Genomic DNA, 14988 nt, shown 5'->3' on the forward strand with positions numbered 1-14988 from the left:
CGACTAAGTGCACGACACTTCGGGCAACTGCAACGCCGCGACTGAATAAAAGCGCATCGACACGTTCTGCGATGCCGTCTACAGTGCTTCGCACGTCGCAGTGGGCGCAGGAAGGTGGGTGCAGAGCGGGCTGGCCGCCACCTCGTCCGCAGCTACGGTGTACGAGAGGACTCCACTGATGTGCTTGCCACAGCTGCGCTGAACAGAGAGTTGGACCTGCGGGTGCACTAACTGTAACAGCTTCGTGAAGCTTCGGTCACCGCGAGCCGCAGCAGCAAGCACTTCATCGTCAATCGCGTACCGACCACCCCTCTTCCTTCCACTATCAGCCCGCGAAATGGTGCACATCGATACCAGCATCGCAGACATCTTCCGCCTCGCCGCGTGCGACACGGCGCGAGGGCGCAAAGACGTGTGCCGCACTCTGACCCTGCTCCTGGATGACCCCGCGGGCCGCCTCGCCCCTTACATGCACACGGTCATCGAGTTCGTAATGGCGCGGACGCAGGAGCCGGACGAAAGCGTGGCTTAGGAGGTATGCGACTTCTGGATCTCACTGGCCAAGCAGCCCATTTGCCGGGAAGTGCTGGCTCCCCACCTCTCACGCCTCGTCCCCATTCTCTTGCAGAGGATGAAGTGCTCCAATGTCGACGAGATGGAGCCCGAACAGGAAGAAAACCTGCTTCCCGATGACTACCACAACGAACAGGTGGACGTTATCGTCAGCGAGGACAGATCCGTTGCCTACGATGAAAACGGCGATGCTTTGGAGTGGAACCTGCGAAAGTCCGCCGCGGCCGCGCTGGACGAACTGGCCTGCATGTTTCACGAAGTCCGGCTCGACGTGATGCTTTCATCCTGACGGAGCCGCTGTTGCACGAATAGCGGCAGACCAAGAAGGCGGGCATCCTGGCCCTCGGATGTGTCGCCGAGGGCTGTATGGGAAGCACGACCCCGCACCTGCCCCAGCTGGTGCCGTTCCTGACGGACTGCCTAAACGACGAAAAGGCCCAGGTGCGATTCACCGCCTGCTGGGCCCTGAGCCGCTACGCTTACTGGGTGGGCAACCAGCCACGAGACCGCTACCTGAAGCTGCTCGTGAGCCACTTGATGAGGCTCATGCTGGACGTCAACGAGCATGTGCAGGAGGCGGCCTGCCCTGGCTTCGCTGCCCTCGCCGAGGAGGCCCGCTCTGAATTCGTCCGTTACCTCAACCTCATCCTCAGCACGCATGCCCGCGCATTCAGCCTCTACCAGCGGCGACAGCGTCCTGCACTGCACGACAGCATAGGAGTGCTTGCGGACACCATCGGGCACTACCTCAACAGACCCCACTACATCCAGTTACTCGTACCGCCACTCATCGAAAAGTTCAAGGCCCTGAAGGACGACGACGAGGAGCTGCTGGTGGTTCTCGACTGCTTGTGTAGCGTGGCCACAGCTCTCCGGTCCGAGTTTATGCCGTACACCGCACTGCTGTTCTCAATGTGCGTCTCCATCATCGAGCAGTTGCAGGAGGAAGAAGGGGTGAGGGCGGCTCACCCAGACGTGTTCGACGGCGCCGACAAGGAGTTTATCGTCGTTTCACTCACTTTCCTCAGCGACCTCGTCGAAGGGTTGGGTGACGACGTTGCGGCACACGTCTCGCCGTCCAACATCGTGCCGCTGCTCCTCCAGTGCCCGGAGGACCCGTTGCCGGAAGTACGTCAAGAGTCGTTCGCCCTCCTCGGAGACCTAGTCAAGACCTGCTTCGGACAAGTGCAGCCTTGGATACCCAGCACCTCCACCAGTGTAGCGTACAGCGAATGCGTGCTCCGGGTGGTAGGGGTTTAATGAGGCACACAAGAACAGCGACAGCCAAGGGTCTAACCTAAAGCTCGAGAGCCGAGGGACCGTGGCCAGCGCGCGTGATCCCAAGACGAAGATTCTGTTTCTTCTGCCTCGTCGTCGACCGTTGCGTGTGCCCTTTCTTATACAACACGTGACGATATTTGCACACATCAGCACCACGGCTGGAACTTTCAGAAGCATGGGGGAGCACTCGGCAAACCGCACTCTTCTGTATTGGCAACATGACTTAGTATGTGGGCCACTATTCCTACAGCTAGAGACGTGGCTCCTTCAGCAACAAAACTCCCACATTGCTACAGGCGCTGCGTACTTTGTTCACTGTGGACACGAAGGGGTGCAAAATATTCTTCGGTGGTTATTGGCTGGTTTTCAAGTCAGCAGTATTCAGGGTACGAAAAGAACCGTTTAAGAACAAAATGTACACACTTTAACAGTAACTTTCCATTGAGGCCTTAGCTAACAAATACGCTTCGCATTCAAGGAGTGCAACCCTGCAATTGGGATTATTTGCATTATTCCAGATAAAATGGAGTGCACAAAGCTTCAGCAAAACGTACCAGGGTCATCATGCATGCCAGAGGAGATCTGGCTCACGAGTAAATGCACCTATGTAAAACAAAGATTTATAGAGAGTTCTCAATCACAACACATCCTTGGCCTTTATTACCTAATAAACACCCCCTTGTATCTGCATCTGTCACGTGCAGAGTGAGGATTTGCCCTTCTGCCTTGGCCTCTGGGAAATCCACCCCTTGCTCGTACAGAATGCCTGTTGTCTCCACAAAAAGCACACCCGGCCTTAGTTGGGGGCAGTAGTCTGTCTGCGCCTCTGCAGGGAACACAGGAGTTACAAATGGAAGGACAGCATACTTTCTTTCATTTCCTACTATAAAAACAACAAAAGGCCAGTGGGGCAGTTTAGTTGAAGCGCAAAAACACTCTGAACAATTAGGCATGTTCTCTGCAGCCAGCCTTCAATAGAGCCGACTGGCTTACACCACAGACGAACAACCTGAATTACGCGAAGGTAAGCGAGGATATTACCAGATTCAGCTGACAGAAATTCAATTTTCCATGATGAGCCCTGCACTGGAACAGTCTGTTCACACCTCTCGAAAGAGCCAGCCACTGCCGAGTCAGTGTCTGCAACAGCTGGAAATAGAAATATCAATGTCTCGTGTGCTTGTAGCCAATGCCTAGTTCTAGCCTTTTCCTTGCGCTGGTATTCATTTAATAGATGTCGTGGTGGCTCTTAGTATTTATTTGGTTCAGTTATAGTCTGCTTATGGCCCAGGATCTCCAAAAAGATTGTGCTCGTTAGAAATTGGTTTTTGCTTAACTATGGGTTCACGCAGGCAAGACGAGTTGTTTGCGGCTAGGTGTGCATGAAATGATGTGGTACGAAGCAGGCTGCACTGAGCTTTAAGCGAATCGCTGCTCATTCTTGTCGTGAAGTAAAAATATGGCACGTGACATCAAAATCTATCACGACAATTTTGCTACAGCCAGACGTGTTCTTTCCAAGATCACCTGTTTTACATTTTTCAAGGCTTCACTTCGGAGGTATGAAGAAGTTTACCAATGTAAGAAGTATATTTCTGGGCATGTTCAAGCAAAGTGCTCTGCTCAACCAACTTTGACTGCAGTTCACAGTGATTCTTCATGAATTTGCTCATTGGGCTCAATTTGGGCACATCTCTCTTTGCACCCCAAAAAACGTTTTATGGAGCCATTCATGTCAAGCTTGGACAATACAACAGATCGAAAGCCAGCCAACTGAGATAACTTTTCTGCTGTGTTCAACACTAAAATAATCATAGCAGAGCTAAAACAAAGCCACCACGTGAAATGTGCTGCATCTCAATGTCTAGGAATTCGGTAAATGAGGCACGTACAATGATGGCCAGTTTCTTGACTTCTCCGGATTTTCCTCCGCGCCTTCTTGTGCAATATTCCCCTGAGGCAAAATAGTGGGAACAGCATCCGACTTTAGAAGGCGTCCTTCATCTGCACTACCAGTCTGAAACTGGCTGTCGTCAAAGTGGTCCTGTTGAGAACTTACAAACAATTTAGGATAGCATCAATAAATTAATTTGAGTAGTCATTTTCAACGATACTTTCGGAGATTTTGGCTCCTGAAAGGTATCATTTTGTTACCCGTAAGTCCTAAACACTATGCAGAATCAAAATTAAAGCTGTGTTCTTGAATAAGCACCCAGTTTCACTTCAGATAGTCATAACTACAGGCCGGAACTTTAGGCACGAAAAAGTACGGTTTTAGGCGCCTATAATAGGCACTGAAAAGTGGCATTTAGGCATTTATAGGCAAGAAATGTTGTCGTTTAGGCACATATAGGCTCAATTCGCTTTAACTTGAGCAGCATAGTTTGCTACAAATTTCCTATTTGGAGTAAAAACTGCGGACAAGTATTGTAATGTGGGAAAGTAATAATATTTTATTCGTGGAAATAGGTCAGATTCGCGCGAATTGCAGGGTGCTTCGACACAAAAAGAGACACTTAAAAGCAATTGCAAGCCACACCCATTGCAAGTATTTGCGGCTTGAAGTTGTAGCTTATTTCGGTCGATAATTGTGGGCGAAAAAAAACACCACTCACCGTTCACTGAAGTTGGAGGAGCGTGCTTGTTCGTAGGGACGCTTATTGACCCGATTCCACCTGAAATATCATCATGTTTGGTGCGCAGAACCTTCGGCAGCTCTTTTACACAGGGAATGCAGGAATTTTATGTCAGACAGAAAGGCAGATTGTAAGACAGGAATTTCTCTATCAGAAACCGATCCTTTGGAGATTGGGGGGGGGGTAAGTGGTGGATTTTCGAAATCAGCTAAGCATTCTTAGTCAGAGTGTCACAAAATCTCACCGCTGCGGAAATGCGTTTTGCAAAGAATATTTAATAAGAACACAAATGGGCCAAGTCACGTTCAAGTTTACCGGGGTATACACAATTTCGGCTGCAATGCTTTTGTCGTCTGCAATGCTGTGAGTAGCACCGGCGAATGTATTTGTAGTAGTTTTCCGCCCTTAGCCGAGTTTTTGAGGCATAGCAATTGGCTGTGGTAGAAGAGGAAGAATCGGTAACTGCTGCTTGAAGACGCAACTGCAAACCGAAGAAAGGTCTTAACTGCAGGTATTTAATCATTTACAGAGCAGAACGACCTGCTCAGCTCTTCACAGCACCCTTGAATCTCATAGATTCACCGGCGCCGAGGTTTTTATTGCGGAAGCAATGGATGGGGCAGATAAGAAAAAATGTTCTCGCTGTTGGTCCACGAACACAACGCGTCAGAAAGACATACAACAGACCAGCTCGTGCGGACAACGGTGACGTCGGTGAGGTTGGCTGCGGTTCGCTGCGTACGGGCATCTGGCGGCTTTGCCGATGTGACGAGGTCTGTGTGGCAGTGGCTTGTGCACGGTTTGCGTTTCTGGGCTTGTTTGGCACTGCTGGCGGAGTTTTTTGCATAGGGGGTACGAGAAACACTTCGCTGCGGGTCTCTGAAGCGAGAACAGTCCGTGCAGCCCCCCAAGTCGAAAAACCAAGAATAGCATATATAACAGAAAAAGAAATTTTTAGGGGTTAAAAAGCCCATATAGGTTTATACACAGTTCAAATAGGCGCTAAAAAGCTCATATAGTCAAAATAGGCATTATAGGCACAATAAAGTATTGCTTAAAAGGCTCCCCTTCTCTTAGTTCATGCTTATATAATAAACAGGATTGATACCGACTCAACGAAAAAATAGGCATTTTGCATAAAGTTCCGCTCTCTAGTAATAACATAACGACAAGACCTAAACATGTCTCTACTGACAACTTTATATGAAGCTGCACTGGATATTAAATGATAAGAACATGCTCTCCCACAGTTTTGTTTGCTAACAGTGTTTGAGAAACTTCTACAAGTTAGAAAACAGGAACAAGGTTAGACACAGCGAGCACCCAAAGCATTGCCATGTAAGTGCTACTTCAATAACACAGAAGGGTATGAAATATGGCAAATAAAATTGCGCGCTGCCTGCCTGAATTTATTGCATGCCTGGGAAGGTCTGCAGCCGCGACATGGAACTTATTCATCGGTGGTAGTGTTACCATGGCGTCGCATTACGACGCGCGTTTGGTTATCGAAGTTATGCGCGCACGAAGCCAGCGAAGCTTGCTCAAATACAAAAGCAAAAACGACACACAAAGAAAGTGCACCGAAGTGCTTGAAAATGCTAATTCTCTTAGTAAAAAAATTTCAGACACAATTTAAGGTTGTAAGCACAGTTCGTGTGAGGCGTAAGTATGGGAATTACTGTGTGTCGGTTTGGGGGGAGATTTTACGACGCCTGCGATGCGCCAGCGAGAGCAGTGTGAGAACGTTTTTAGGAGTGCCTTCGACTGGGAAAAGTCAAACCGTTATACAAAGTATGAATTGTACGAAAGGAATGTTTACGGACTTACCTCACAGATTTTCCAGCTCGACGTCGGCTGAAAATTCTGGCTATGGACGATTTCCATCCACGCCCGCAGGCGGTCACCGTCGGACTTTCTCAGCGGGAAGCGAAGGATGCGCCTACTGTCTTTATTGCGATTGAAGCAGCCTAGAAAGACGCAGGAAGGCATTTTGTGCCTTTTGATGCATCCTTAGCGATGATAAATCACGTTTGGAGGGAAAATTAGGCTTCACAGCAACACTCAAATTTCGGCTGAGAGGCTGCGAACCAAAATGGCAGCGACCAGGAGCCTGCCACCGGCGGAGCGAGGGTCCCGTGATGCAAATGCGCCAATGACAACCGCGGCGGCAAAAAACAATGACAGAAAACAGTGCGCTATTCTCAAACCTTTATCTAGTGACGCTACCCGATATCAAACACAGTCGACCCCTGGCGGCGTGCGGACGAACCGCTCCTAGTGTGGATAGCGCTCTCGCGACGCCTGGTCATTCACGTTGCGCGCGACGCAAGACGCGTGCTGCACACGATAAAACAACCAACATGTGTACTTGTTCAGCAGTAGAGAATGACGTAGTTACCTCCACTTCCGTATTTTCTCTAGAGACGCAATATTCACCGGCCGCTGCGGGTCAATGCGCTGGTTTAATTTCACGAGACATCTTCGCCGTGAACACCGCTTGAGTGTGAAACGTGTTGTAAACATTGCTTCGACGCATTACACTTTTATTAGTGATGAGTTAAGTCGGCTGCCGTTTCCTTAAACGTCAAAGGGTGCTTTTTCAAGCTCGCATTGTGGTTATATAAAATATTAAAATTCAATACACGAAACGGGTAGGAAGCGACAAGCCCTGTGCATACCCGTGCATTTACCACACCCTTGTAAAATTGCGATGCTTCCTTATAGAAATGAAAAAAAAAACAGTTACAATGCACACAACCCGTGCGCTATCACCCATACGTTACCGAGGACGGATTTTACACCCAAAAGCGCCTTTGTGATCGAATTCTTCCCGTACCTTTTCCAAAATAAGTGCCATTTTTGGACACACATTTCTTCTACCGTGTTAATATTTTTTCATTTTATTTAAAATACGTTTTTGTGGAAGCGGAAGCGTATTTCGGGGTAACTTCTTGGTAAAATTAAGCAGTTGTGAGTCTGCACCTGTCCTGCAACATTTCGTGTTTCATTTTTATATACCCCATTTTCGAATGGCGACGTCAATCACCTTGCCCAGACGCGTGTTTCCCTCAGCATAACTAAATGCCTTGTATAACCACGTCTTCACCTGTTAAGGTGGGCCTAAGTTGAAATTGGAAAAATCGTGTAATATAATGCACGTTGTTGCCCACATGTGTGGACGGCGTGTGCCATGACTTGCTGGTTTTTTTATTTTCCCCACAATTCTCGCTTACAATACAATTTTGAAAAATGCAGAGCAATATTTCCTGACCAATCTCGGACCAAAAGGAGTTTTGAAAATACTGGCGTCCACTCGTTAAAGTACCGCTTTTTGACCGTTACAGAACACAACGCCTAGCGCACTTTATTTTGCAAGTTATACTGATAAGCAACATTTGACTTTTCGCGTTACATGTATTCTCTTCTCGCTACGCTTGGAACGTTGGCTCAAACCCTCCACCCCCGAAAAAAAAGAAAAACAAACGAGTTGCACAGAAAACTTTATCTGTGCCTTTCTTTCCAATCCTGAAGAATTTATTGCCAAGACAAAACCGAGGTTCATTTTACAACACGTAGTTCTTACCGGGAACCCATTGGGCTGTTTCGTAACGATGAATAAAATGAAAAGTTTTACCACATCTCTAATACAGCAACTTCATTTGCCATATTTATGGTTCGTAAGGAAGATTACGCAGGAATACAAACACATCCCGCTGTTCTGGGCTATTTAATTCAGGTCAATAAATTGTGGTTTATTTGCTCATAGTTCTGCATCTATCACAGTTTGGGCCATCAGGTGCACATGATATCATGGTTGCATTTTTGGATGCGTCACTATAAAACTCTGCACATTGATGTTTATGCTACAGGAACAAGAAGTGCTGCAAAACTGCAGTTTTTGGTACCCTAGTTTTATTCATTTTTATGAACGATAAGTCACAAGACTCAGGATGAAGCTGGCAGTGCGGTAAAACATCAGTAAAAGACAATGTGTGACTGTCTAAAGAAAAGGTTGAAACCCGAAGCTTCCTTTCTCACTCTAAGTGAGAACGGCAAAGAGACGGACGGGCGATTCACAAGCAGTGGTGATGTGGATGTATCATTAAAAACAGGTGGAAAAGGATGATTATTCAGCGATGAAATTTTAAAAGCATAGAGCAAGTCCATGTACGTCTGTTGGTTCTCAAGGCACCACCGGTTACCCTCGACATACAGACTTTGCACGGGGCTTATGCGGAAAGCACCCGACACAAGACGATGCCCCAAGTGCAGCGCTCGGTCAAGAATTCGCAATGTTGTTTTAGTCGCCGACCCATACACCAAACTTTCATATACAAAAGAGACCCGGTCTTAAAGGTGGCTCAAAAACAAGCTATAAAAATGGTGCCACGATGATAAAGATTCGTATGGGCCTTAACATCACCAGACTTTGTTCTGTTCCTTCTCAGAAAACTGCAAGGATGCCGTTGCTGCACGAGATAACTTCACGGGAATACACCACAGCAAGACCCCCACATTCCCGCGTGCGAGCAAGAACATCGACGAGGCTTACCAGGCGATTCACCTGCCCGACGAGCGCGAGTAGTCTTTCTGCGACGTGCAGGTCCTGACGTATCGCAAATGGTGTGAACTCCTCCATTTCTAACGCGCTGGCCGCATGATAGATTACCTCGAAGGGGCACCTGGGGTGGCCAGCAGCTCGCCAACTCTGCATCGTACTCACGCAGGACAAGGGCACTGGGATCAATCATGGCGTCATCATGTGGCATGATGCTCCAGCCGGATGGGGTACCACTGTGGGGTCGGAGAACGTGAGAGCACGTCAGAAGGGTGCGTCATTGCCATCTCCGCCACAACAAGGGTTGTAAGGAGCCCCACCGGCGACGGATGCACCACATTTAAGTCGAATCTTGCATGCCGTAGCCCTAACCCGGTACTTGCCGCGGTGGCTCAGTGGCTAAGGCGTTGCGCTTCTGAGGCCGATGACGCTGGTTCGATTCCCGGCCGCTGTCGCCAATTTTCTGAAGCAGGCGAAAAGCAAAACACCCGTTTGTACGATATTTCTGCGCACGTTAAAGAGCCCCATGTTGCAAAAATTAATCGAGAGCCCTTCACTACGGTCTACCTCATCGCCTACATTGCCTCGGAATGTTAAACCCTACATTTATTCAACCCAATATGTCTATTTGGGCGAGTATTTTTACGCGTCCAATTCCTAACTTTATGTGCCCAGTTTTAGGCAGGTGATGTTGTGGAGATATGAATGGTGTTTTGGCAGGGGGCTCACTGCAACGACCAGTGCTAAAAGATTTTACATGCAAAGTTGTAGTCTTTGCGTACATTTGTGAGGGTTCATATTGCGGGCGCACGTATTTCATGTATTCAATGGCCCAGTGTCGAGGTGTCGGAAGTAGCGAATGAGTGGTATTCGGCAATGGTTGACTCATGTAACGGGATGGTGTTCGCGCGGTACTTGTTAGGTGCTTGGTGATTGCGTATGAGTTCGCGCCAGGCTACGTGTGTCGGCAGATTTTCTCCTCTCAGTAGACCAGTTTTATTTACACATTGTGGGTTTGAAGCATGGCGTCCGGGTGTGGCTGCACATATGTGGCTCCGGAGGCTTACGCAAACCAGGACCTTAAGCGAACAAGGATGTTGACTTTCAAATTGACACTCTGCGTTGTTTGAAATTGGAACGCTCATAAGGCGGTATCGCGCGCTTCCATTGTGTTGTTAAAAGCCGTTATTACATTTATAGAGTGTTATCTGGTCTCTGCGCAGGAATTTGCATGATGAAACCTGAAGGCGAAGTACAATGCGCATGCAGAAAGGGCTTGTGACGACGATATGTCAGGTATGGGAAATTACTTTTGGCTATAAAACTTTGGAGCATATCTCTCTATAATTAGTTAGAGCCTCAATACTTATCGTCAAAAGAAACTCTGCTCATTTGCTTCGCTAAGCCGAATCGCGCCTAATAAGGCGTAATACCCTGCTTTCCTCACCACACAAGAAATAAAGGCGGAATTCTCAATCTAATAAATCTTTAGAGCATGAGGTCTTCAAAGGCACTGTGTACACACCAAAAAGCATAATGTCCCTTCTCAAAACTTACCATGATAACGAGATTGAAATATGTTATCCACATCTTTTGTTTCTGGAACAGAATAGCCATGCAAATCTTTGTTGAAGCGAAGCCTGAAAACCGAACGAACATACTTTTGTTAATATAACGGGAATAAAAATAAGCAATTTAATTTCAGTGTAAAAGATGGTGATGTTAGTGATTTTACACGGAAACGTTTGCCAGCCTATTTACCGGACTGCGAAGGTTCGGTAATTGTTATGCGCATGAGTCATGCAAAACATGTCGTCAAGCTGTAGAAATAGTGCAGCGTTAGAAATGTGTCATCAATAAATAACGACATTTCTATCATGTACTTAATAGACAAAACTGTGCTACTTGTTATAACTTGATATTACTCCGAGAGGACTAAAAAAGTTCGGTTTTTAGCGCAAAACAATTGCACTTTTAGAGAGCCAAAATATTAAAAGGCTTATATTACATACACGTGCCTTTAGAAGGACATCCGAAATAAACATAGGCGTGCACAATTTTTCGTAATAAGAGCAGGATGTTTGCCAAAAGCAGAAGCCTTCCGAAACCACCCAATATTATTCGGTCGGAACTTCTGCCGCGTCTGTATTGTACAAGGGAAGCCCTGCTTTAAAAAAATCTGACATGATATTTCTGCAAAGTACTTGAGCCCGTAATGTTGATTGGGCAGCAGCGGAGTGTTCTGTTAGCTGGCTAAAGGAATTGTCCATCCTTTATCGCATCTCTAGTCACAAAAGTACGTTTAGAGAGGCCATAAAATATAAAACTAATGCTCCCTATTAAAAAAGATATATTGGTAGAAAACGTCCGCAATTCTGTAGTGCTCTGAGAAAGCTTTCTAGCTTTCTCACGACACTACAGTATTGCCATCGTATTCATTAAAAGCTCTTTCTAGAGCTTTTAATGAATACGCTCCACTGAGTACACGGCGAGTCAAAGTGGCAACAAAGTTGGTGCACCGGCAGAAGGGCCTTCATCGTTCACTTCGTTACGTCGTCTGGCACGCTAACGTTAGCGAGATTCCCCACATCGCCACTGTAATTAGAGAGCCTGTGCTGCTCCGATGGCACTGTTTAAGACGGCACCGCGCAAATATAAACATTATTGGAATGCAATCTATATAAGAATATTGTGCAATGTGAGTTCTGCTAATAGTAACGGTCAGACCACGCAAGCAAAATGAGCACTGAGACTAAGGGAACAAAATTGACAGGAGATTCATTAGCTTTAAGTGAAAAAAATGACGACGCAGGATAATGGGCAGCATTTGCAAAAAATAGTTGCGCCACGCAACTAACATGATGGCTAGGGGCAGAGGAATTTCCCCAATGTCCGGATAAATTACGCGGCCAATATTGCACTAAGACATCCAGCTCTAAGAATGCCGATATACAACACAGCCCATAGGATATAATTTTTTCACTATGGTTGATATAAAAAAATGACGCTAAAAATATGAAACAGCACTTAACGAAGTGTATTTTACAAACGATTTATTAGTTTATTTTAAAGGCTTTATCAGAGCAGATTACGGCTAATATGACAGGTATTGCAAACATACAATTGCCCAAATAAAGGGTAAGTTATGCAAAATCCGAAGAAAGTATAAGTTAACCAAAGTGATAATGTAATTGTTAACAACAAAAAATTTTTGTTATTGCTATGGCATAATATTAATTGGCGGAACGGCATTTAACGCCACAGGGGCGTGTTACGGTGCTATTAGAAGCACAAAACAAAAATAAGGTATGTGCTTTCCGCCGGTTCACTCAGGTCACAGAAGTTAGGAAGAATACGCTTGCTCCGTACGGGTAGCCTGGCGCGCGTTTTATTTATCGTGGATGCTATACCTACCTGCGCATTTGTAAATATTCTAAGCCTATCTATGCTTCGCCTGCTCATCCAAACAAAATTGATTTTCTGCTCTCAGAAAATAAAAGGAAATCGATGGTCTCAAGGTATTATCCTTTGTCACTGTGCTTGTCCAATGTCCATTCAGAAGTAATATTCATTCTGATTACCAGCATTTAGGTGAATGCTTTTGCAAAAACAGCTGGACGTACCACGTAGAAGATCCGCTGGGGTGGATGTAGTACACTTGAGAAACGTGCCGAATCCTCTTGCGAGCATTATTTGTTATCGCAAAGGCACAATCCGTATTAAGCTTCTCGGATTCAGGAGTTTTAAAGTTTCTCCCAGATAGGTACATGGGTCTTTTATCTGCCAAAAACTGATCAGGAATTATGTATACATACTCAAAGAATATTGCACTCACGTGCAAGACTTGAATAGTGAAGCTGTTGTTGGTGAGCATTACCGGACACGTAGATAAGTTTCGGTACCATTGCTTATTTGCACTGTTGCTGTCCCCATAATCGTTGTTGTATGCATAGAAGAGGTGCTTGTCTTCCAGAGAGTGATGGATCCAAAGTCATTCTGAGCCTTATAGGATTCCACCAGCTCCTCGTCATAGACTCGAGGCAGGGGTGTCGGGACCTGCAAGTAGCCTCGGGAAGCATTCTAAGATGCGTAGGTATGTTTCCACGTATTCATAATGGCTTCTCGAGAATCCGGCGGCCCCGGTGACCTCTCCCTAGCAGAGTGCCTTTTCATATTTATCATCAGCACTGAATTTTTTTACATGCGCGGTAAGCACTTGACATCAGCGCTGGATTTTTTTTTGGTGAAGCCACTGCGCAAGCCGTGGACTCGGCTGTCGCGGCGGAGCGCGCGCTCACAGTGCTCTGGATTTTATTTCTATTTTTTCCTATAAGGCCAAATTACGGCTTGCGGAACAGGGTGACTGTTCAACTAAAAATTTTTCACTTTAGTGGCAGAAGTATGGTGTGGTCTGAATGTAGTGTGTGGACACCCATTCCGACTTTCTGGCATATTTCTATAGGCCGGCATAATTCATAATTCATAGGTGGCATCTTTCTGGCATAATTCCTAGTCCGGCAATTGAAACTTCAATACATATCACAAATCCACCAGTGCAACATTTTTTTCTGTATTTACTAGGCAGTGGAAAACACCTGGTGATATGTTTTAAAACTGGTGTGTTAATTAAGGCTGGTGTCTTTATTCTGAAGCATAAATTTACAATTCTTCGGTTTTGCGTAACTCATGCATGCTTAAGAATTAGGTAATTTTGGCTGTATGATTTGTATTAAATATTATGCTAGGAGTACACGCCCTTCCTCTCAGCTAACACATTGCCACTATTGTTAAGTGTCTTTAAATTATTTTGCAATTAAGGAAGGGCTAGAAACCTTAAGAAAGTTGGCATTCTAATCATGATTTTGTAGCGTCAAGCATGCAGTTAGTTCCTTACATCGCTATTGAACAATTGAAAATATACAAGAACTAAATGCGTACAATACTCCTCAGTACAAAAAGCAGACGGTCGAATATAAATGACAGGTCGTTGATTTCTTGAAGAGCAGAATCGTGATGGAGAAATCCTTATGTGGAAAGCTATTCTTTCCACCTTCTACAACAACATCCTACTGCATATTGGTACGCCCATTTTGCATGAGAGTGTCTGAGTCGGGCTTTTTAGGATTAGGCTGCTGGTGACATTCATCACCGTCATCGTCAAAGCCGTTTCTTCAACCTTTATATTCCTCTTCTACAGTAATAAATCAAAGCTTTTGCTTTCGCAACGGTATTATACGGAGATGCAGACCTGTAAGCAGACTAGCAGGCTGCTTTGAGCGCGCGTCTCCCCACCGACAGTACCGAGCATCACGCGTTCTTCGCTAGCCGCGGCAGCAGTTTAAACTCGCGGTGCCTGAATCACGGCCACGATCGCTTTTTGATTCAGCGGCTGACGAGATTAGTACGTTAGGGCATTAGCAGAAACTGCTGCCGATGCGGAATCTACACTGCTATGGCAGCACTGCTGTGTAATAGCTGTCCGGCAGGCAGGTGGCCGCTTTGCGTATACCAAATCCAGCCGTTCGGGGAACCCGCTGAAAACGGAAGTGCTACTGGCCGCAGTAGTAATGTCGTTAATAAAACAACAGCCACGTGCTGTAGCAAGTGATGTTTCGACACTTAATAAATAGGTCATTAGCTACTTACCGTTAACAAAAAATCACATGAAAAATTTTTATAAGTTCCTTTTTAAACCGGGCGCGGTATTCGGTCTATGGCTAAATGCGTTTTGAACAATAGTACACTATCATTTTGGTACACCCAATTCGAACTTCGTTGAGAGGAGGCGGATTGCAAAGGATACATTTCCGGGGACCAACCCTATAGTAGTGACGAAGTAGCTGCGGTAGCTTTTTCCTTCAGCTGTAAAACCAGCTGTTAAAGCTCCTATAAGTCGCATAATAACTAATGAACAACAACGCACTTCTAAGCTCCCAGAAC

The 14988-nt window shown here is 46.1% G+C and overlaps 1 protein-coding gene across 1 annotated transcript; it reads left to right on the top strand.

Moving 5' to 3' along the window:
- Positions 1-337: 337 nt before the first annotated feature.
- Positions 338-9075, top strand: LOC144168159 (transportin-2-like). The gene is made up of 4 exons (XM_077697201.1): positions 338-490; positions 629-844; positions 886-1791; positions 8917-9075. The coding sequence occupies exons 1-4, from the start codon at positions 338-340 to the stop codon at positions 9073-9075; spliced, it is 1434 nt and encodes a 477-aa protein (XP_077553327.1).
- The last annotated feature ends 5913 nt before the right edge of the window (positions 9076-14988 follow it).

Source organism: Haemaphysalis longicornis, unplaced genomic scaffold (assembly GCF_048455015.1).
Source record: "Haemaphysalis longicornis isolate Haplotype H1 unplaced genomic scaffold, Haemaphysalis longicornis Haplotype H1 scaffold_2, whole genome shotgun sequence".
Classification (NCBI taxonomy): Eukaryota; Metazoa; Arthropoda; class Arachnida; order Ixodida; family Ixodidae; genus Haemaphysalis; species Haemaphysalis longicornis.

Excerpts from the sequence above, each read along its gene's own strand:
- LOC144168159 (XM_077697201.1), top strand. The coding sequence starts at position 338 with ATGGTGCACATCGATACCAGCATCGCAGACATCTTCCGCCTCGCCGCG. Across the intron at positions 491-628 it reads TGCACACGGTCATCGAGTTC|AGGATGAAGTGCTCCAATGT; the intron begins GTAATGGCGCGG and ends ATTCTCTTGCAG. Across the intron at positions 845-885 it reads TTCACGAAGTCCGGCTCGAC|CGGCAGACCAAGAAGGCGGG; the intron begins GTGATGCTTTCA and ends TTGCACGAATAG.